Source organism: Clarias gariepinus, chromosome 4, assembly GCF_024256425.1.
Source record: "Clarias gariepinus isolate MV-2021 ecotype Netherlands chromosome 4, CGAR_prim_01v2, whole genome shotgun sequence".
NCBI classification, from domain to species: Eukaryota; Metazoa; Chordata; class Actinopteri; order Siluriformes; family Clariidae; genus Clarias; species Clarias gariepinus.
In genome coordinates, this window is record NC_071103.1 from 41,739,180 (window position 1) to 41,761,764 (window position 22,585).

General features: G+C 45.5%; 1 protein-coding gene across 1 annotated transcript in view; it reads right to left on the reverse strand.

The window, feature by feature from the left end:
- The window catches only part of dnah3 (dynein axonemal heavy chain 3), a 55,774-nt gene that overhangs the window by 15,111 nt on the left and 18,078 nt on the right, over nucleotides 1-22,585 (reverse strand). Inside the window, exons 6-43 of the mRNA XM_053494518.1 lie at nucleotides 21,366-21,561; nucleotides 21,080-21,259; nucleotides 20,854-20,990; nucleotides 19,951-20,056; nucleotides 17,823-18,001; nucleotides 17,524-17,708; nucleotides 17,070-17,193; nucleotides 15,257-15,410; nucleotides 14,873-15,017; nucleotides 14,551-14,762; nucleotides 14,363-14,454; nucleotides 12,996-13,110; nucleotides 11,915-12,031; nucleotides 11,588-11,767; nucleotides 11,303-11,439; nucleotides 10,943-11,144; nucleotides 10,693-10,785; nucleotides 9,415-9,525; nucleotides 9,156-9,270; nucleotides 8,284-8,482; nucleotides 8,099-8,207; nucleotides 7,884-7,997; nucleotides 7,495-7,671; nucleotides 7,203-7,294; nucleotides 6,306-6,525; nucleotides 6,080-6,214; nucleotides 5,502-5,613; nucleotides 5,153-5,394; nucleotides 4,224-4,324; nucleotides 3,247-3,352; nucleotides 2,991-3,120; nucleotides 2,666-2,902; nucleotides 2,444-2,547; nucleotides 2,071-2,365; nucleotides 1,757-1,936; nucleotides 1,408-1,531; nucleotides 1,108-1,264; nucleotides 843-986 (exon numbers count right to left, since the gene is read on the reverse strand). Of these exons, the coding sequence (XP_053350493.1) occupies nucleotides 843-986; nucleotides 1,108-1,264; nucleotides 1,408-1,531; nucleotides 1,757-1,936; nucleotides 2,071-2,365; nucleotides 2,444-2,547; nucleotides 2,666-2,902; nucleotides 2,991-3,120; nucleotides 3,247-3,352; nucleotides 4,224-4,324; nucleotides 5,153-5,394; nucleotides 5,502-5,613; nucleotides 6,080-6,214; nucleotides 6,306-6,525; nucleotides 7,203-7,294; nucleotides 7,495-7,671; nucleotides 7,884-7,997; nucleotides 8,099-8,207; nucleotides 8,284-8,482; nucleotides 9,156-9,270; nucleotides 9,415-9,525; nucleotides 10,693-10,785; nucleotides 10,943-11,144; nucleotides 11,303-11,439; nucleotides 11,588-11,767; nucleotides 11,915-12,031; nucleotides 12,996-13,110; nucleotides 14,363-14,454; nucleotides 14,551-14,762; nucleotides 14,873-15,017; nucleotides 15,257-15,410; nucleotides 17,070-17,193; nucleotides 17,524-17,708; nucleotides 17,823-18,001; nucleotides 19,951-20,056; nucleotides 20,854-20,990; nucleotides 21,080-21,259; nucleotides 21,366-21,561 (5,758 nt within the window). The remainder of the gene's footprint in view (nucleotides 1-842; nucleotides 987-1,107; nucleotides 1,265-1,407; nucleotides 1,532-1,756; nucleotides 1,937-2,070; nucleotides 2,366-2,443; nucleotides 2,548-2,665; nucleotides 2,903-2,990; nucleotides 3,121-3,246; nucleotides 3,353-4,223; nucleotides 4,325-5,152; nucleotides 5,395-5,501; nucleotides 5,614-6,079; nucleotides 6,215-6,305; nucleotides 6,526-7,202; nucleotides 7,295-7,494; nucleotides 7,672-7,883; nucleotides 7,998-8,098; nucleotides 8,208-8,283; nucleotides 8,483-9,155; nucleotides 9,271-9,414; nucleotides 9,526-10,692; nucleotides 10,786-10,942; nucleotides 11,145-11,302; nucleotides 11,440-11,587; nucleotides 11,768-11,914; nucleotides 12,032-12,995; nucleotides 13,111-14,362; nucleotides 14,455-14,550; nucleotides 14,763-14,872; nucleotides 15,018-15,256; nucleotides 15,411-17,069; nucleotides 17,194-17,523; nucleotides 17,709-17,822; nucleotides 18,002-19,950; nucleotides 20,057-20,853; nucleotides 20,991-21,079; nucleotides 21,260-21,365; nucleotides 21,562-22,585) is intronic.

Sequence of the window (22,585 nt, forward strand, 5' to 3'; positions counted from 1 at the left end):
ATGATGATGATGAAGATGATGATGAAGGTTATGATGATGTGATGATGATGAAGGTGATGGTGTTGATAATGATGATGTTGGTGATGATGATGATGTTGGTGATGATGATAATGAAGGTGATGATGATGATGTGATGATGATGGTGATGGTGTTGATGATGTTGGTGATGATGATGATGGTGATGATGATGATGATAATGATGAGGTGATGTTGTGATGATAAAGGTGATGGTGTTGATGATGATGATGTTGGTGATGATGAAGGTGATAATGGTGATAATGAAGGTGATGATGATGTTGGTGATAATGAAGGTGATGATGATGGTGATGATAAAGGTGATGATGGTGATAATGAAGGTGATGATGATGTTGGTGATGATAAAGATGATGTTGGTGATGGTGATGATGATGTTGGTGATAATGAAGGTGATGATAATGTTGGTGATAATGAAGGTGATGATAATGTTGGTGATGATGATAATGTTGGTGATGATGTTGATGGTGATAATGAAGGTGATGATGATGTTGGTGATGATAAAGATGATGTTGGTGATGGTGATGATGATGTTGGTGATAATGAAGGTGATGATAATGTTGGTGATGATGATGATGTTGGTGATGATGATGATGTTGATGGTGATAATGAAGGTGATGATGATGTTGGTGATGATAAAGATGATGTTGGTGATGGTGATGATGATGTTGGTGATAATGAAGGTGATAATGATGATGTTGGTGATGGTGATGATGATAATGATAATGATGATGATAATGATAATGATGATGAGGTGCACACAGTGAATGTAGGTGTAGAGTGTGTTACTGGGAGCAGGGCGAGTGTACCTTATCCAGACTGTGTTTGAAGCAGGTTGAGGTTCTTTCTCGGACGATGTTGAAGAACGTCTCTCTGTCCTTGCTGTCGATCAGACGGTCGTAGAAGACGCGGTACACCTCATGGATCCACAACCTGATCAGTTTATCACCATCCTGACAAAAACAACACGAGACACACTAACTACTGAGATATAAAGTAACCTGTGTGTGGGGTACCTGATTATACAGTATATGTGTGTGTGTGTGTGTGTGTGTGTGTGTGTGTGTGTGTTACCTGTATGTGTGTGTGTGGACACAGCAGCACTCCTTTGATAACCCTGGCAAAGTCTCTGAGGTTGAATATGTAGTGAGATTTGGACGGAGTGGGCAGGAAACTCTTTATCGCATCCTTATACACCGCCATAGTGGCCTGAACCAGGATCTTCCCCAGCCTACACACACACACACACACACACACACACACACACACACACAAGCACACACTGAGACTCAGACACACATTTCCACTCCAATCATCGATTTTAATTCCTCCTCCACTGCCTATAAGTGTGTGTGTGAGACTGGTGACACACACCTGCAGAGGGAGGCGTCGAATCCCGTACTGAAGTGCCAGTCAGTGATGGAGGTGAAGATCTTACTGAGAGTCTCATCATCAAACGAGTCGATGGAGATGATGTTTAGGTGACGTGTAAAACGACCTGTGAGACAGAGAAAGACAGAAGGACAGAGAGACACAGAGAAATAGAGACAGAGAGATCGTATACGGCTGGAGAAATTAATTCATGATTGTAATTTTTCTTTAATTTGTGTATTAAACAATAAACGCAGGTAGGAAATAAAGGTGTGAGCATATCTGTACAAACTTTATCGATCATTCAAGATGTCTGGATTTACATCAGAAGAAATAAAACATCTCTCCTGACCTGTGATGTCATTCCTTCCACCACCAGGGGGCGCCATGGCAGAGATAAACAGCACGTCCACGATGTCCAGCCTGGACGTGTCCTTCTTGTCGTACCAGTGCTGATGATCGATCCACTGTCGCAGCAGTTCGATGGGGGGCTGAGCTCCGTAAACCTCCTTCGCAGGCATGTTTAGGTCATCTACAGGTCAAAGGTCAAATCTCTTACTGAGTCTATTGCTTAGTCTTTTACAAGGATTCTTTTAAGCCAGCTAGCTAAATGTAACCATGGAAACAGCTCCTGATGAGGATGTAAGTAAAAGCTGTGGCTCTCACCCACGTAGACGATGCACTTCTTCCCCGGTGGTGGTCCAAACACACCTTTGCGGCGCCGGTCCAGCTTGGCCATGATGATGTCCTGCACCTGGTTGGCGGAGGTGCGAGCAGAGAAGTTCAGGCAGTTGGGCGTGTACTGCTCTTTAGGTAGAGACATCAGGAAGTTCGAGTTGATGATGGATTTGCCGGTTCCTGTAGGACCCACGAAGAGCAGCGGCACCTGGTGAGACAGGAAGGTCCTCAGGAAGAAGAACTGACGCGCCGTCTCCATGGTGGGGATGATCAGATCAGACACCTGAGGAGTGCACAAAATACAAGCTTTATACCATACGTATGCAGTACCGTGTGTGTGTGTGTGTGTTTGTGTGTGTACATTAGCTCCAGGTGGTATGGTGCCCTCGTCCTTGGTGATGGAGTCGGTCCATGTGTTCCACTGTCCTGGTCCATGCTTATGAAAATAATAATCATACACCGAGCCTGCAGGAGATATACACACACACACACACACACACACACACACACACTGCATCACACACTGCTGGACATCATCACAATGTGTGTGTGTGTGTGTGCGTGTGCGTGTGTGTGTGTATACCACTCTCTGGGAAGATGCTGTTCATGGTGAGTTTGACGCTTTTGGGTCTCGGGTGCTCGTCCATCGTCCCTGTCAGCAGGTTCCTGTAAAAGACATCAAACTTCTTCCTGCTGTCTCCGGTAATAGTTCCGCCTACCGTCCACACCACAGCGAATAGGAACAAGCCCTGCAGCCACATGGTCACGTGCTGACTGGACATAGGCTCCGCCCCCTCCTGACCTGCTGCCGCAATCTCATCTACACACACACGCTTGTTTTTTGGCACTTATACACTGTAAACAGTGTGTGTGTGTGTGTGTGTGTGTGTGTGTGTGTGTGTATATACCAAGCAGACAGGAGTACAGGCGCATTAGACTGAAGGCGAGGTGGATGGGTGAAGTCTGCACCAGGAAACAGCAATTGTGAGCAATGAAGTCCAAACATGGCTGCACCAGCCAATCAAAGAGATCCATAATCTACACACACACACACACACACACACAGCCAATAGGATTCTGAAACATGCATGCGTATTTACCCACACCAAGTGTATGCGACAGGGTGTGTGTGTGTGTGTGTGTGTGTGTGTCCATGTCCCTCACCACTTCACGGTGTTCTGGAGACAGGCTGTCTGGGAGTGTGTCCATGTACGAGTCTCTGAGTGGAGTCCAGCCTAGCTGGTGGGGCTCCATGGAGATCATACCACACCTACACACACACACACACACACACACACACACACGAGTACTACACACGGCTTTCTTGGCTGTACCTATTACAGTGGATCCTCGGATTACGAGCATAATTTGTTCCGGGAGTGGGCTCGTATTCCAAAACACTCGTAAACCAAATTTAATTTTCCCATAGGAAATAAAAGAAACTTAAATTATTCGTTCTACAACCCAAAAAAAGAAATACATAAAAATAATTAATACAAAATATAACGTAAAAAAAAACAAATTAACCTGCACGTTACCTTAAAAAAATGTAAAAATAAATCCTGACAGATAAGTGTTTTCATTTGTGCACGCAGGGTGTATGTGTGTAAAATGTGCACGCGCACACACACACACACACACACACACACACACACATTAACGGATAAACCGTTTTTTAGCAAGGAAATTAGCAAGGAACATCCCTAGTCACGCACATTACACACACACACACACACACACAGCGTGTGTGTGTGTGTGTGTGTGTGTGTGTGTGTGTGTGTGTGTGTATTCACCCAGCAGAGATGATTACCTACAATTCTGCTGCAAGAGAGAGAAAAACTATTGGCTTACTTGTGATGACGTGACGCTCGGTGTCAAAACAAGAAGCGCATGCGTGAAACATGATACTCGGTGCTCATAAACTAAGACAATGCTCGTTTTTAGAGTCAAAAATTAAAAAAAAAAAATCGTTGCTCGTCTTGCGAAACACTCGTAAACCGCGTTACTCATAATCCGAGGTTCCACTATACTTACATTTAGAGTTACTATGGTAAGCATGTTTGTGTGTGTGTGTGTGTGTGTGTGTGTGTGTGTGTGTGTGTGTGTGTGTGTGTGTAGGTGTGTGTAGGTGTGTGTGTGACCTGCTGACAGTGGCTGGTGAGGCCTGCTCCAGGTCGGCCGGCTCGAAGATCAGACTCATCTTAGAACTCATCTGGATAATCTCTCCACTCATCAGACACAACTATAACACACACACACACAGAAATGAGTGTGTGTGTGTGTGTTAAGCTGTAAACTGTTGTGTATAATCATAAATAGAGTGTATAGTCTGTATAAGAGGGTGCAATAACATTTACATCATACAGCTGATAAACATTCAGTACTGATGAAGAGTCAGAGAGACAGACAGATCAACACACACACACACACACACACAGATTTATAGACAGATCAACACACACACATATACATACACACACACACAGATTTATAGACAGATCAACACACACACACACATATACATACACACACACACAGATTTATAGACAGATCAACACACACACACACATATACATACACACACACACACACACACACTCACAGATTTATAGACAGATCAACACACACACACACATATACATACACACACACACAGATTTATAGACAGATCAACACACACACACACATATACATACACACACACACACACACACACACACAGATTTATAGACAGATCCACACACACACACACACACACACACACACACACACACAGACAAGCAGATTGATGGTGTTGATTGATTTTCTATAAGAGCTGCTCTGTACTTTCTACCCCACAGTAAGACTTCACACAGCACTGAGATGATCAGATTAAAGAGATCAGATGAAAGTATGATGTGTTTTTATTGTCTATAATTTGATGAGAGACTAAACATTAAAGCCCCCTGGGCGACGCTGCTGTAGGGATGTGATCAGGCCCAGGGTGGTACCGGTGCCCTGTACGAGCTCGTCCCTGTGTGCTTTATTCCCTCTAAAGGTCTAAAACCCTACAGCCGCAGTACGGTCCTGCCTTTTTGTTGTCGTCCAGTACAGTGTTCATGTTCTCGATCCACACGGCGTCGATCGGCCCGTCGAACACGATCCACTGGCGGCTTTCGGACGCCGTCTGCGCCTGCTCGCGGAACGTCGTGGCCAAGACGCCGTCCGTCCACTCGTGGCTGACGGGGTCGAAACAGCCGTACAGCTGACCCATGGTGATGGACTTGGGGTTGATGATGCGGAACTCCACAGCGAACTCCTCCACCAGACCTCCTGCACACAAACACATCGACTGTCAGTTAGTACGGTGTAGTCACGCTGTGTGTTCAGAGGTACAGTACAGCTGAACAACACCATCGCCAGATTAACCCTCAGCTCACCCTCATACAGGCCTTCCAGAGCTCCTGATAAAACTTTATACGCACAGGTCTTCCCTCCAAGTGGCTCACCGACAATCATAAAGCCGTGCCTCACCAGCATCATCTCATACACCTACACACACACACACACACACACACACACACACACACAGACATGCACACGTGAGTAAGTGTGTGATTAGGTGAGTTGGTGTGAGGGTGTAGGAGATACAGAATCAGAAAGAAAGATATAGAGACAGACAGATTTATAAACAGATCAAGAGACAGACAGACAGGAAGACAGACAGGGAGACGGAGAGACAGACAGGGAGACGGAGAGACAGACAGACAGACAGACAGACAGGGAGACGGAGAGACAGACAGACAGACAGGAAGACAGACAGGGAGACGGAGAGACAGACAGACAGACAGGAAGACAGACAGGGAGACGGAGAGACAGACAGACAGACAGGGAGACGGAGAGACAGACAGACAGACAGGGAGACGGAGAGACAGACAGGGAGACGGAGAGACAGACAGACAGGGAGACAGACAGGGAGACAGACAGGGAGACGGAGAGACAGACAGATTGTGTACACCTGTATGATCTTGCTGATGAACCAGGGAACAGGCTGCAGTTTGAGTTTGTTAATGTTCTCATGAAGAGCTTTCAGTAATAACTCATAATCAGGCTTCGGCAACACCACACCAGGGAAGAGATCTGATATGATACCCTGGAACACACACACACACACACACACACACACACACACAATGTGTCTGCAACAATTTTTACAACAAAATAACACACACACGGACACACACCTGGAAGAGCGGGACGTCCTGCGCGAGGAACTTGGCCATGTTGACGTCCATGAGCGCTCTGAGCAGCACCACGCTCTCGTCCTCCTGAGGGAACTTCAGTTTCAGGTTCCCCGCCGCGGTCAGGACCGATTTGACGGCGCGCATGCCGTAGTCGTAGTGATGCTGTGAGGAGAGCTGCTCCGAGCACAGGCGATACGTCGCTACGATCTTCTGCGCCAGGCTAAAACACACCGGTTATAAATCAGTGATTAACTGCTGATGGATCAGAGGGTAATCAATAACACTGCAACTGAGCAGCATCAGGTCTGTAACGACCAGGAGCAATACATGAGTCAGGAACAAATCAACAACTGATCGCCAATAAATCAGTGATTAATAAGAGATGCATTGGCAATAAATTAATTATCAATAGGTAATCAATCAATGGCCAATAAATCAGCAATTAATCATTAATAATAAGATGATTAACTGGTGATAGATCAGAGAGTAATCAGCAATAAATTACAAACAGTGATTTATGGTCAGTGAATAATTGATTAATTAGAAATAAATCAGCAATAAATCAGTGATAACTCACCAGTAATATGTTATTGATTAATCTATGATAATTCAGCAGTTAAGCAGCAACTAATCAGCCATTAAGTAATCAATAATAAATCAGTAATAGTCGAGTAATAATAGTCAGTAGTTATTTAAACTGCTCCTAATTCATTACTAATAAAATACTAATAAGTTAAACTTCACAAATCGTAAATTAATTGGTAAAAAATTAACAATCTGTGATAAATCTTTGATTAATCATCAACAAATCAATAGTAAAGAACCAAGTGATCGATTGGCGATAAATGGAGAATAACTGATTGATCAGAGATGAAGCCGTGGTTATGGGGTCGATACCTGCGGGACTGAATAAAGCCCATGGAGTAGAGCGAGATCTCTCCAATCAGTGCATAGTCTGGCACCATCATGGCTACTGTACGGAACAGAGCCTGCAGCGCGCACACACACACACACACACACACACACACACACACACACACACACACACACATCATGTATCAGTGTGAGGATGAAGGCAGGTGTCACCTAGATTATGTATTTCCAGGTGAATTTCACAGTAAGTAAAGAAACTTTCCTCTGTGTGTGTGTGTGTGTGTGTGTGTGTGTGTGTGTGTGTGTGTGTGTGTACTTTAAGGTTATCCGGCAGCTCTGCGCGGCCGGCGTATCCTGGGTTCATGGTGATAAACACACAGCAGGTTGGGTTCAGGGAGAGCTCGGTTCCCTCGAACATGAAGCGCTGCAGGTTCTTCACTATGGCCTGCTGGATGCTCAAGATCTGCTGGGCCACCACTGATAACACCTCCACCTGATCACACACACACACACACACACACACACACACAGGCAGATAGAGAGCACGTGTATATCATGTGTATCTGTATTATATTAGTCTTTGATCTGTATGTGCAGCTACTTCTGATATCCCATAATACCCCTGGGTGTGGTTTAGACTGATGTGTGTGTGTGTGTGTGTGTGTGTGTGTGTGTGTGTGTGTGTGTGTGTAGTACAGTACTAACCTCAATGCGGTTAAACTCATCGAAGCAGGCCCACGCCCCCGACTGAGCCAAACCTTTGAAGAACTTACTCATCGCCTTATAGTCCAGACCATCTGAACAATTAAACACCACACACTACACACACACACACACACACACACACACACACTTAGAGAATTTTCATTTGACATTTGGCTCTGACTCTTATGTGTGTGTGTGTGTGTGTGTGTGTGTACCTGCTTGGCCAGAGCCTTGGCCAGGTCCTTGGTGGTCTCGGTTTTTCCTGTTCCTGCAGGTCCCTCAGGAGCTCCGCCCAGATTCAGCTTCAGCGCTCCCATTAGTGTCCTGCAGCAGGTAGCATCACACCCAGTCACGATTAGCCTGCCTCTGAATGGTGTGTGTGTGTGTGTGTGTGTGTTACCTGTAGCAGCGGTCTGTTAGCGGGGTGATGACGAGTCGTGGTGAGTTCCCCAGGTACTCGTACCCGTATGTGACCTCAGTGGTGATCATCCTGAGCATGACCTCCTCCCCCTCCCAGTAATACCTCAGCTGTGACATCCACTGGAAGTCGTTCAGAGAGGACACACCCTCCGTCGCCAGCTTCGCCACAACATCACGCGCTGTGGGAAAGTCAAAGGTCATGGCCTCTTTGTACTCAGTACAGGTCGTCCCTGACTTACGAACGATCCAGAAGCGTATGTAAGTCGGATTTGTTCTCAAGTCTGACAAACTGAGTCCTGTACGCCTTTGACATGAATATACAATTTAAGGCATACCAACTGACTTGACTAAATCTCTGTTTCCTTTCCTCACACTGCCACCATGTGGCCAAAAACCGTAACTGAATGTTCATAGAACCGTGGTCCGTTCGTATCTGTGTTCGAAAATTAATAACAGATACATGTGTATGTTGTGTAGACAGGTCTAAAATTCAAAGTGCAGATATAATTGGTGGTCTCCAATTTTCCAAGGTATATAATAATAAACATTCTTGAAAACTAAGATGAATAAGTCCTTGGCCATGAACACATTCTTCAAGACTAAGGACTTAATTATTATAACGACATTAACTGCCTCTGGCAGACCCCCTTATCCAGAGCAACTTAGGGTCTCGCTCAGGGGCCCAGGGACAGCTTGGTGGGGCTGGGATTTGAACATGACACCTTCAGATCAGTAGTTCAACACCATAATCACTGAGCTACTGCTGTCTAATAGGCTCTAGTCAGGTGATTGAGTGAGGTAACAACATAATGACCAATGGAACGGTCAAAGGTGAAAGGTCATGATGATTACCATGGACATCAATTACAGTTAGAGCTCCCAGTGTGAGTCTGGCTCCTCCTGAGAGCTTTCCCCTCACCAGCTCAACAATGTCTGCAATCTGAGCGTTACACTGATCCACGTACGCCTGCAAGATAACACACACACACACACACACACACACACACACACACACACACACAGAGGTTTCTCTCTCCAACTGATTTTACCAATTACAAGTGGAGCATTAATGTGTGTGTGTGTGTGTGTGTGTGTGTGTGTGTGTGCTTACAGACAGAGCATTATTCTGTATAGCGTTAGACACCTCACTGGTCCAGAAAATGGAGGAAGCACAGATAACCACCTGACCAGGCCACTGCAACACCCACTCTTTCCTCGGGACCTGACACACACACACACACACACACACGCACGCACACACACACACACACACACACACGCACACACACACACACACACACACACACACACACACACACACACACACACCAGGGCTTGCAAAATGTAAAAATCCCTGGTAGGCCTTCGGGCAGGCATATATTTTTTTAATGTATAATATTGTAAAGGAAACAAAAAAAATCAATCAAAAATTAAAATACAAATTACAACAACTTTATAAAAATTTAAATAATCAACTTAAATATTTGGTTCTAATTAAACGGAAATTTCTATGAAGTTGTAAGAACTGTAGAACCTGAACCAGTCTGTGGCGGATGCTGAATATCCACTGGGGTCACAGATGAGTGAATGCCCCTCCACAGTGGTGTTTGAAGTTTGATTAGACTGATACATTATGCCAGTGTTACTTTACTCTTTATAACATAGTACTCTGTTCTAAACTGATTTACCAGGACTTCATTGCGCTTGGTTTATTTTTAGTGTGTGTTTTGTGATTGGGGTTTGTTCTGGGAAAGATGCTGCAGACTGGGGACCAGTGCATGTCCTGTGATGGAGAGATTCCTCATGGGTTCTGATGGGGTCTTTCCTAAAATTATTGGTCCCAGTAACAAAGGAGTCAGAAACCAAGGAAACTCACGACACACCCGACAGAACATTATGGTAATTAGCTGGTCATATTCCAGCCACAGAAATTCTTTTGTCCATGAAACCAAAAGCTGCACTTTCTTTTCGCCCCTTTTCCGCTTTGTGGTAGGCTGTTGTTTGGTTGTCCCTTCTTCACCCTGACCTGTCTTATTTGGCTCAGCAGAAATATAATTTGCACACACGTAACTTTTTTTTATTTCCCTGCGCCATTACCCTCTATCACATGTTTAATCTTGCGGAAAGAATGCGAAAGCATTGACATATTTGATTCCTTCCCATGACAGCCCGATGGGCGGGGCTGAGATAGATTTTGGTAGCCTGACTGCAGGACACAATAGCCGCGGGACGTCGGGCTAGCCATTTTGCGAGCTTTGCATACACACACTTCTGAGCGGTTACTACAATAACTAACTGATTTGGCAAATGAATGTCTTGGTTATAAAGAAGAGTGTGTGTGTGTGTGTGTGTGTGTGTGTGTGTGTGTGTGTGTGTGTGTATACTGTACCTCAGGGTATTGCTCTAACCCTCCCTTAATGACATCCCTTACACTCCTCAACATTGTTTGTTCAACCTCCAGCAGCCACTTCTCAACCATGCCCTAAACACACACACACACACACACACACACACACACACACACACACAGAAACAATACCTTAACACACTAGAAACCTATATTTATCAAATCAAGAGCACATTCTACTAAACCATAAACACACACACACACACACACACACACACACACACACACACACCTTGGCTTTAGCGGGGTAGACGGCCTCAGTGAAGGGGACGGTCTCTCTCTCGGAGCTGATCATGCCGCTGATCTCGAGCTCGGCGGTGAACTCCAGCTTAGCGATTCCCTCGAAGCACTTCTTCAGGTGCGGCTGGACTCGCTCAGGGTCCTTCGTCTCGGACAGGATCTCCAACAGCTCGTCGTTGGACAGGAAGAAGAACCTGCGCAACAGCACGTGTGCAGACCAGAACTGTACCGGCTGTGTCTCGTCAGCAGAGACATGACCCGTCACCACTCACAACACCGTTAAAGGGGCCCACTGTGGGTAGTAACTGAGGTTGTCCACACGTCCACACGTCCACTCGTCCCTGAGTCTTACCTGGGAAAGTAGAGTCTTTTTTCCTCCAAGTAAGTGTTCAGTCCGCGCTGAATGTCCTCCAGAAGGACGTTGGACTCCTGGAGACGCTCCAGCATTTTGGGCTGCGCTGTGGCCACTAACACATGTGTATCCTTTATCTGATACTCACACACACACACACACACACACATTGTATATAAATTACTATTTTGCAAGAAATGCACACAAGACAAGAGAAGAATGTGTTCATCTAGATGTTTTTCCACACACACACACACACACACACACACACACACACACACACACCGCTTCAGCGATCATGTCCCTCCAGCAGGTGTCGACGATGCTGAACTTGCGTCCCTCCTCAGGCATCTGGGCGATGATGTCCTCTGAGCTGAAGATGGGCTCCAGGTAGAGCCAGGACGACTGGCACTTCAGCATGGCGTCCAAAATGTCCTGCATCTGCAACAGCTTCTCCTCCCACTGCTGCAGAGACGAGACGAGACAGGGACACAGACTGGGAGAGGACTGCAGTGTAATTACTGGATCAGGTACAGGACTTCATTTGTTGGTGGATTGTGTGTGTGTGTGTGTGTGTGTGTGTGTGTGTGTGTGTGTGCGCGTGTGTGTTACCTTGCACTCTGCCTCAATAGGTATGATGGATGGAGATCCCTTTATTGTTTGTGTCTTGATGATGTGATCGTCCAACAATACCTGAATATCATCCACTGCTGAGACAACACTTGTACCCTACACACACACACACACACACACACACACACACACACACACCATGAATTCAGTGCTGGACTACAGGCTACTCATGGTGCTCAGAATGCTAATCTGAGTGCTACACCATGAACAGGTTGGAGTGAGGTGGAGAGGGAGCAGGTGACTGGAGTGGAGCTGGAGCTCCAGGTAACCCGACTTCATTAAAGCTTCTCGGTCCTTCAGGTTGGTCCTTCAGCCCCCCTCAGACGGGTGCTGATTCCTGTTAGTCCAATGGAAAATCAGCATGCTCTGTCACATTAACATAAACACACACCACTTATCAGGTGTCTGCTACAACCCCAGTCCTGCTGATGGGATGAGGAGAACCCAGTGGTGCAGGTTTTAAACAAAGTGCACAACATCATGCGAACTTTTCTGGGACTTTGGGTTCGTGACAACTGGACCTCTTTCCTGTTATGGAGAGGAGTTTCACTACTCGTCCAAAAAGCTTCTTCAGTCTGGGGTAAGTTTGTAAGTTCTTCATATCTGATCCTCAGCTGTCTAAAAGACTCGTTACGTTAACATTTACATTTACATTTAGGCATTTGGCAGACGCACTTATCCAGAGCGACTTACATTATTTATTTTTTTATCTCATTACACATCTGAGCAGTTGAGGGTTAAGGGCCGCGCTCAAGGGCCTAACAGTGGCAACTTGGTGGTTGTGGGGTTTGAACCTGGGATCTTCCGAACCGTAGTCCAATGCCTTAACCACTGAGCTACCCCTGGCCCCGTTAACATAAGATCTGGTGGATCCTCCTTTGTTTTTGGAGCTTGCAGAGAACCTCACACCTGAATGGCTGAGAATCTTCACAGATGTTAACACTCATGTAATCCCTGTGTCATGTGTTTTCTGGCTCCCTGACGCTGATGAGACATAATCCTTAGGCATCTGGTACAGATGTGTGTGTGTGTGTGTGTGTGTGTGTGTGTGGTTTTTTACCGTATCCCTGTATGGTTTGAAGCCAAACTGCAGCTCTGTCCACTCGTTTTTCATCTTTTCAAGAGCTTTCTCCAGAGAGTACTCCTTACTGGCACACGCTGCCATCTCCTCTAACCTGAACAATCAGGAGTTGGTTTATTTTAACAATGTTTATTTTATCTAACTTCATTATGTTTCCTGTATTAATGTTACCAATTCTTACTTTACGCTCTGTTTCAGATTATCTTTAATTGATATTAAAATAACGTAACAGAGAGGAGAAGCACCAGGGGCGGACCCGTGAGGATATGATCACCATCCCACACGCAGAAGCACCCGTGAGGATATGATCACCATCCCACACGCAGAGTCGATTCTCTTCAGTTCAGTTTGATTTGTAGAGCACTTTTAATGAAGGTCATTGTCGCAAAGCAGCTTTGCAGAATCAAAAGTAATTTATGGAAGTGTGTATGAGATGTGAGTGTGTGTGAATCAGAATGATCAGATGGTCTCTGATGAACGAGCCGAGGGTGACGGTGCTGAGGGAAAAACTCCCTGAGATGGAACCAGAAACCTTGAGAGGAACCAGACTCTACAGAGAACCCATCCTCATCTGGGTTATTTAGCTTTTATCAGCTCCGTACACTCGCAAAAGTGAAACCTTTTCTCACTGATGAGACTCTGGAGATTCATGCCTTCATTACAACCCGCCTTGACTATTGTAACTCTCTCTATTATGGTATTTCTAAAGCTCAAATCATACACCACTGAGAAGTTTAAGATCCTGTGACCAGAACCTCCTCTTAATCCCACCCTCCAGACTCAAGCGTAGAGGTGACCGGGCCTTTTCGGTTATTGAGCCTCGTCTCTGGAACGACTCGCCTATTGATATCTGGTTCCCCGGCCTACTCGGCTCTACTGTGCCTATTAGTTTTGTGTGTATCGTGACTTTTAGACTTATGATGTTATGATGTGGATGTACAGCACTTTGGTCCGTCCCGCGGCTGTTATAAATGTTATATATAAATAAATAAACTAAACATTATGTTCAGGACTGGAGTTTCCTACAGACCACCTGAGCCTCCAATAACCAACTGGACTCCATATGAACTTCTCCACATCTCCTGTTCTACTGAACTTCCAGCCTCCTAACACACAGTATGAGTGCAGATCAATCCCTGCTATCTGTTATCACCCAGATGAGGATGGGTTCCCTGTTGAGTCTGGTTCCTCTCAAGGTTTCTGGTTCCATCTCAGGGAGTTCTGATTGTGTAAAGCTGCTTTGCGACAATGACAATTATTAAAAGTGCTATAAAATTGAACTATCGAGACTAAACTCTATAAACTCTTTGATGAGCTCGTTATTCAGTGTCCTCCTGATCTCCTACCTGTCAGTGTGTTTGTTCAGGCCGAGCTCCACCATGCTGAGGAGAGAAGTGTGTGTGTCCGGGGTCACGTCACATCCCACGATGCTGCTGATCTAAAGGTCCAGAGGAGACGTTAATTATACAGCATGATGTACACACACTGTACAGTACCCCTGTAACCGTGTGTGTGTGTGTGTGTGTGTGTGTACCTGTGCCCAGTGCCGTGCTTTAATCCCCGGGTTACAGATGATGCCCAGGACCGGCAGGTGCTGCTTGAACTTGTCGATTTTGCTGCGTACGCTCTCTGCCACCCTGCGTGGAGCCGAAACCTCGGAGAAAACCTTCTTTAGGCCGTAGACGTGTCTGAACATGCTGGAGAGATCATCAGAGATCTGCTCTGCACTCAGCTGTGTGAAGGGGCCTGCGGGAAACACACACACACACACACACACACACACACACACATTACAACTTCACACTTTGTGTCTGTGTGTGTGTGCGTGTGTGTGTGTGTGCATGTGTGTGTGTTACCATTCATCCAGACGTCTGACTTGGTGTAGAAGTTCAGCGCGGTGCTCCACAGCTGGTCGTACGGCTGTTTGTTGGTCATGATGGTCTGCAGGAGGGGGAACTGAGTCTGCTCTCTCTCCAACAAACTCTCCTCCTTATTAATGTACTACACACACACACACACACACACACACACACACACACACACACACACACACACACTGAGGTTAAGAGTCGTGAGCTCAGAGACCTAACAGAGCTTCCTGCTGCTGAGATTTGAACTCACAACCAAAACAATGAGATTTTTTTTAAACAAAAGGGAGAAAATGATGCTTGTGTGACTAGACCCTGAATTTTCAATAGTAGTATTGAATAAAACACACACACACACACACACACACACACCTCGAGCTGTGTAGTGGCGTTCTCCAGGCACGCTGTGATCTCGCTGAGCTTCTCCACGTTGCTCTTCATCTCGTCCACACTCATCACTTCCTTCTTCTTAAACACGTCCATGTCTTTAAATAAACCCTGCAGTGTTTGTTCCAGCTCTGCAATTCTTTCTCACACACACACACACACACACACACACACACACACACACACACACACCTGTGTTACAGTTACTGATTAATAGAAAGCTTTGGTTCTCAAATCTACTTCTAATTACATTTCTTTAAACTAGATATACTGTATATTTTTTAATGTGAAAAAGATTTAGACTAAAAATAGAAACACAAAAAATAAACTTACTAAAAAAATTTATTTTACACAGAAAAATACAATTATGTTAAATAAAATTAAAGTAAAATTTGCAGTTAAATAAGATTAAAACTTAGAATGAAATTTAGAAAAAGTGTGAAAAGTATCAAATACAGCACAATCACCAGTGTGTTGCTCTTCTCCTATAAAATAGATATACTGTTAATAAATGGCAGACTTCATGTGACTGGCTGTAAATGTGTTTCTTAATTTATTTTTATATTATCAATTATTCATTTTTATACTATTTATTTTGCAGTGATAACCTTGGATTATGAACATAATTCATTCCGGAATCTGGCTCATATTCCAAAACACTCATAAATCAAAGCAAATTTTCCCATATGTAATAATAGAAACTTAAATCATTCGTTCCACAGCCGAAAAAATATATACATAAAAAATTAATTAAAACAAAATATAACGTAAAAAGAAAAATTAACCTGCACTTTACAATTAAAAAAAGTCAAAATAAATCACGTAGAAAGTAAATCTTTCTCCTCTCTTATTTGAATTTTACACACACACACATACATTAACGGAAAGACTGTTTTGTTGTTGTTGGAAATTAGCAAGAAACATCGCTAATGACCCTCGCGTGAGCGCAAACTAACGAAATCATTACTGTAAAGTAAAACAAACAAATAAACCTACACTTTACCTTTGAATCGTGAAAGAGCAGAGTTTCTGTGAGGAGCAAAGAGAGAGAGTGTGTGTGTGTGTGTGTGTGTAAAGCTTAGAGGGGGTGGGGGGGTGTAAAGGCGAGAGTGTGTGTGTAAAGAGACACGGTGTCTAATTATAACAGAAAGAGAGAAAATGGATCTTTAACCTCTTTAATGAGACTTTCTTTTGCTTTACACATGCGCACACATTGTGTTATAATAAACAGTACATGCGCGCTGTACACACACGCGTACAGACACAAAATAAAATATATTTTACACACACACACACGTGGTCACAGTGTTATAGTAAACAGTACACGCGTGCACGGATGTTGATTATACCAGTAGGAGACGAGCACTAAGACCCAGCAGGGGAGACGATTACCCACAATTCCACTGTGCAAGAGAGAGAAAAACCATTGGCTCCATTGGCTCAACCATTGGTTGTGATCATGTGACGCTCGACGTCAAAACAAGAAGCGCATGCGTGATACATGATACTCGATATGCTCAATGCTGACAATGCTCGTTTTTCAAGTCAAAATTTATTAAAAATCTTTGCTCGTCTAGCAGGACGCTCGTAAACCGCATTACTCACAATCCAAGGTTTCTCTGTACTTTATATTATTCTCTGTGATCTTTATTTATTTTTAATCGATCATGATATATTGTGTCAGAATCAGTGGTGTTGTGATACTGTGTCTTTATGGTGGGCAAATATTTTGAGAGAGACTGAAAGAGAAATAGAGAGGTGTGTGTGTGTGTGTGTGTGTGTGTGTGTGTGTGTTTACCTGTTGCGCAGCTGGTCCTCAACACAAAGCCTCTGATTGGCCAGTTTGTCCTTACAGACCTCACACACAGTATTGATCTTCTCTGGCCAGTGGAACACTCTGCTGTTTAACTTAAAGTCATCATCTACACACACACACACACACACACACACACACACTATAATCTCTGTGTATATAGATACTGTTTATCAGTGCTAGCAGTAGCCATGCGTATTAAAGCTGTCCTCAGTGTCTCTCCCAGTCCACAGTTAGTGATGTACAGTGATTTTGCACTTTGTTAATGTAAATAAATGTTTCAGTTGTTGTTTAAACAATCAGACATTAAAATGATGATTCATTACTTTAAGTTAAATATAAACTGAGCTCATCTTTAGTCAACCTGAGAGAGTGAAAACAGTTGGGTTTTTTGAGCCGTGTCTTCCTCCCTGTAGTGGACCCTAGAGGACCCGGGTACCTGTGAGGGTGGCGTAGTCCAGCAGGAACTGTAAGCGCTGGGCCGCTTCACTAATTTCATCTCGCAGTGTGTGTACGGTCACATCGCTGGTGTGTTTCAGGAAGTGACAGAGCTCCACCAGTTCCTCTGTGTTTCCAGGAACACTCATCGCTGTGTTCATAATCTGCTGGTACTGCTGACAGATACTGTACACACACACACACATGCATGTTTAACCCCAGCACCCCTCTCCAGGTGTGTCTCTCCAGGATGTATCCAGGTGTGTGTTACAGTACAGGTATTGTGGTGTGTTTCCTCACCCCTGGTTGAGGTGTCGGTTCTCCTGCAGCTCGCAGGTGACCAGAAGGTGTTTCAGGTCCTCCGTTCGGTCACACAGATCCTGGTGGAGCTTCACAGCCTCCAGACAGAAGAGTGACAGAGGGACAGTCACACGTAGAGAGGAGATCTCACTCCACACACTGTTCACGCTCTTAATCTTCTACACACACACACACACACACACAATAAATGACAATAGATACAATAAATGAATAGATTACATCCCTTTCTTCTCCTCCCAGCTGCTCGTGTTAAGGGTCGCCACAGCGGACCATCTGTCTCCATCTAACCCTGTCTCCCACATCTTCCCTTGTCACTGAAGACGCTGTGTTGAACTTTGAGAGTGACAAGAACGGACAGGATTAGGAATGATTATATTAGAGGGACAGTGCAGGTAGGACAGTTTGGGGACAAAGTTAGAGAGGCCAGATTAAGATGGTTTGGACATGTGCAGAGGAGGGGTGGGGGGTATATCAGGAGGAGAACAGCGGACCATTTGTCTCCATTTAACCTTGTGTTCCACATCTTCTCTTGTCACTCTGTCCTTCTGCATCTCCTCCCTCCCCACATCCATCAACATCCTCTTGGTCCTTTCTCTTCTCCACCCCTTACACCCTGCCTGCACTCTCTTCTCTACCACACTACCCATTGCTTTGGACAGTTGACCCTGAATATCTAAACTCCTCTACCTTCCCCACCTCTACTCCTTGGCGCTGCACCTCTCCCCCCTCTCTCTTATTTACACACATGTACTCCGTTTTGCTCCCACTGACCTTCATGCCTCTTTTCTCCAGGTCATCTCTCCACCTCTCTACACTCATCTCAACCTGCTCCCTACTCTCGCTGCTGATCACAATATCATTCACAAACATCATGGAGACTCTTGTCTAACCTCATCCTTAAACCTGTCAATGCAGTTTTTCCTGACCTTCTCTATTCTTCTCCATCAGCATCCTTAAAGCAAACATGGCATCGGTGGTGCTATTTCTTTCCCATGAAGCCATACAGCTGCTCACAGATTGTCACCTCTCTTCTCAACCTAGCTTCCACTACTCTTTCCCATGACTTTATGGAGTGGCTCATCAGCTTTATGCAGCTCCCTCATTCTTAAAGATTAAAAAGTGTGTGTAACTAAAACACTTCTTCTCCACTCATCAGGCATCCACATCACTTTCTAAGATCTGGTTAAATAATATAGTAAGCCACTCCACTGCCACGTCCAGTGGAACGTCATCTGGACCAACTGCCTTTCCACTCTTCATCCTCTTTATAGATAACCTTCTCTGTCTCATGTTCTTCATTCATCATCTCCGCAAAATACTCAATCCCACTCAGAAGGTAACACTTGTCACTACATTTCCCTCTGAATACTTTATCACTCCAGCCTGTAGTAGATATAAATCCTTTTCCTTTGAGTTTAACTTCTCATATAACTCACTATACTCCCACCTCCTGCTTCACTTTACTTCCCTCTTCACCTCCTTATACTCATGTCCACTCTCCTTCATCTCCTACCATTACGATTCTTTTTCCAAACCTGCTTCTCTGGATACTTCTCTGTACTTCCTTATTCCACCACAAAGTTTCCTCATCTTCCTGATGTCACACCAAACATCTTCCTAGCTGTCTCCCTTACCATGTCTGCAGTAGGTGACCAGTAGCCCCCCATCTCTTCACCACCACCCAGTACCTCCTCTCTGAATTCCACACACAGATCTTCCTTCCTCAACTAACACCTGTTCAGTCCTCAATCTCTTTTTCTTCTCCTGTACCTTAAAAGTCATCCTGAAGACCACCATCTGATGTTGTCTACCTACACTATCCTCTGCACCCACCTTACAGTCTCTAACCTCCTACACAGCAGATAGTCTTCCACCACTCTTATGTCACCATGTGTTCCGAAAGACTTTTTGTGAAATCTACAACAACCTGCCCTTCCACATTCCTCTCCTGGACCCCACACCTACCCATCACCTCCTCGTCTCCTCTGTTCCCGCCTACAACATTACGATGGTAATAGATCAACAACGATCAAGAGCAGATCCAGTCCTTTCCAAAAAATTATATATACATATATATATTTTTGTGTGTGTGTGTGTGTGTGATTACTTTGACAAAGCCATGCAGAGAATGCTTCTCCTGGATGAATGAGAGAACATCCTGTCTGGCTGATCCATCAAGTAGATTGCTGTATTTATTATACATTTCCAAATACCTGCAAAACACACACACACACACACATACACCTGTATATATACTGTATCTGATTGTCATTGACCTGCGCTGTGGCCGGGACGGACCTGTGCCGCTTGTGTTTTAAGGATTACCCCGTTTCCTGTGAGTGTTTGAAGCCTACGCTCACCTGTGTGGTCCTACAGTGTTCTCACCTGTGTGGTCCTACGGTGTTCTCACCTGTGTGGTCCTACGGTGTTCTCACCTGTGTGGTCCTACGGTGTTCTCACCTGTGTGGTCCTACGGTGTTCTCACCTGTGTGGTCCTACGGTGTTCTCACCTGTGTGGTCCTACGGTGTTCTCACCTGTGTGGTCCTACGGTGTTCTCACCTGTGTGGTCCTACGGTGTTCTCACCTGTGTGGTCCTACGGTGTTCTCACCTGTGTGGTCCTACGGTGTTCTCACCTGTGTGGTCCTACGGTGTTCTCACCTGTGTGGTCCTACGGTGTTCTCACCTGTGTGGTCCTACGGTGTTCTCACCTGTGTGGTCCTACGGTGTTCTCACCTGTGTGGTCCTACGGTGTTCTCACCTGTGTGGTCCTACGGTGTTCTCACCTGTGTGGTCCTACAGTGTTCTCACCTGTGTGGTCCTACAGTGTTCTCACCTGTGTGGTCCTACAGTGTTCTCACCTGTGTGGTCCTACAGTGTTCTCACCTGTGTGGTCCTACAGTGTTCTCACCTGTGTGGTCCTACAGTGTTCTCACCTGTGTGGTCCTACAGTGTTCTCACCTGTGTGGTCCTACAGTGTTCTCACCTGTGTGGTCCTACGGTGTTCTCACCTGTGTGGTCCTACAGTGTTCCTTTGATAAATGACTCTGGCTCGCCTCAGCAGGTTGGTCACCAGCGCCTCATCCTGTCTGACAGAGCGCAGAGTTACACCCCTCCTCTGGAGCTCAGGGAACAGCGTACACTCCACCTGTACAGGCAAACACAGGGTAATGTCTAAGCACAGACAGTGTGTGTGTGTGTGTGTGTGTGTGTGTGTGTGTGTGTGTGTGTGTGTACCCGGGGAAGGCGGTCAGCACTGCTGATGATGTGCATGAACGAGAACTCAATGAGCTCCCAGCACTGAGACAGCGGAGGCTGAAACGTGACCTTTGACTCTTCTACCCTCAGCTTGACCAACAGCAGGGGGCGCTGTGTGTAACGCAACTCATCATAAAACTCTCCAAAATCATTACCGTCCTGTCGATACACACACACACATACACACACATTTAGACAACAGAATGTATGAACTAAACTCTTTCCTGAGTGATTTAAAGACACACTGTGTATGATTAATCCCCACCCGGTGCCGTGACAGGAGGTGCAGCAGCTCCTGCAGCGACGTGATGACCAGACCGCGGAGCTGCAGTGACATCAGAGCAGCCACGCAGGAGAAAAACCTCTGCGCTTCTACCGGGACAACGTCGTCCCTCTGTGGCACCAGGGACAGCCAGGCGTCCTTATAGGTAAAGAAAAGTGATGCACACTGTGGCAACCACCTACACACACACACACACACACACACACACACACACACACAAACATACTTGGTATTTTATCCAGGAAATTGGGTTTTAGGAAACATACACTGTCCAGACAAAATAAGAAGAAGGACATTAGTATAATTGATGGTGACACTGTGAGAGCTAATGAGTTAAAGCGGTTCTTCACCAGGTTTGATGGTCCCGCCCCTCGTGTCACCTCTACCTGTACACATCTCACTCCCCCTCTCCCTCAACCACAGTCTCTAACCCCCCCCCCTCTCGGGGGTTTTTAATTTTGTTTTTTCTTGTAAGCCATGTGGCCAGTTTTGCTTTGCCAATTAAAAAATTCATTATGCAGATCTTTTTCTTGTTGTTAGCGGAGTATTTTGGGCCGAAAATGTACAACTCTTTTGTTAAGGCTTGCTCAAAACTTGCTGTCCATACTCTTAGGGTGTTGAACATTGACCTTAACCTCTCACATCCTAAGAAGAGGTGCTCTATAGTTTCATCGCTCCCACAGAATGGGCATGTTGTAGCTACGGTAGGGTCGATATGTGCTACGTGTCTGTTTGTGGCCACGGCCCCGTGCACGATCCTCCACTGCAGATCAGCTGTACGCTTCTCCGCAGGGGGTTTGTACAGGGACCTCCAGCTGCCCCGTGGGGAAGAACCCGGCGCCAGCAGATCCGACCACCTCGACTCTTTTACCCCGGCCAGAGAGTTCTGATGGGTCACCTTCACACTGGTAATGTATAAGGCTCTCTTGGTGGCGTTTTCAAAGTCCGTCAGTTGTGGTATCTTGAAGGACAGTATTTCTCCGTTGGTTTCCGGTCGTTCTGCTGCTGCAGAGATGGAGAGAGGGGGGAAAGGTTGCTGGTCCCCTCCGGAGTCCCGTTTTAAAGTCTCCTTGAACTCTCGAGGCAGCGCTAGAATCACCTCTCCCATTATTCTCTGCAGTATTCGATGAGACTGGATTTTCGTCTCTTCCACTAGTGTAGCTGTGGGTTTCCATGTTCTACCAGCCCTCAAGTCCCCAAGT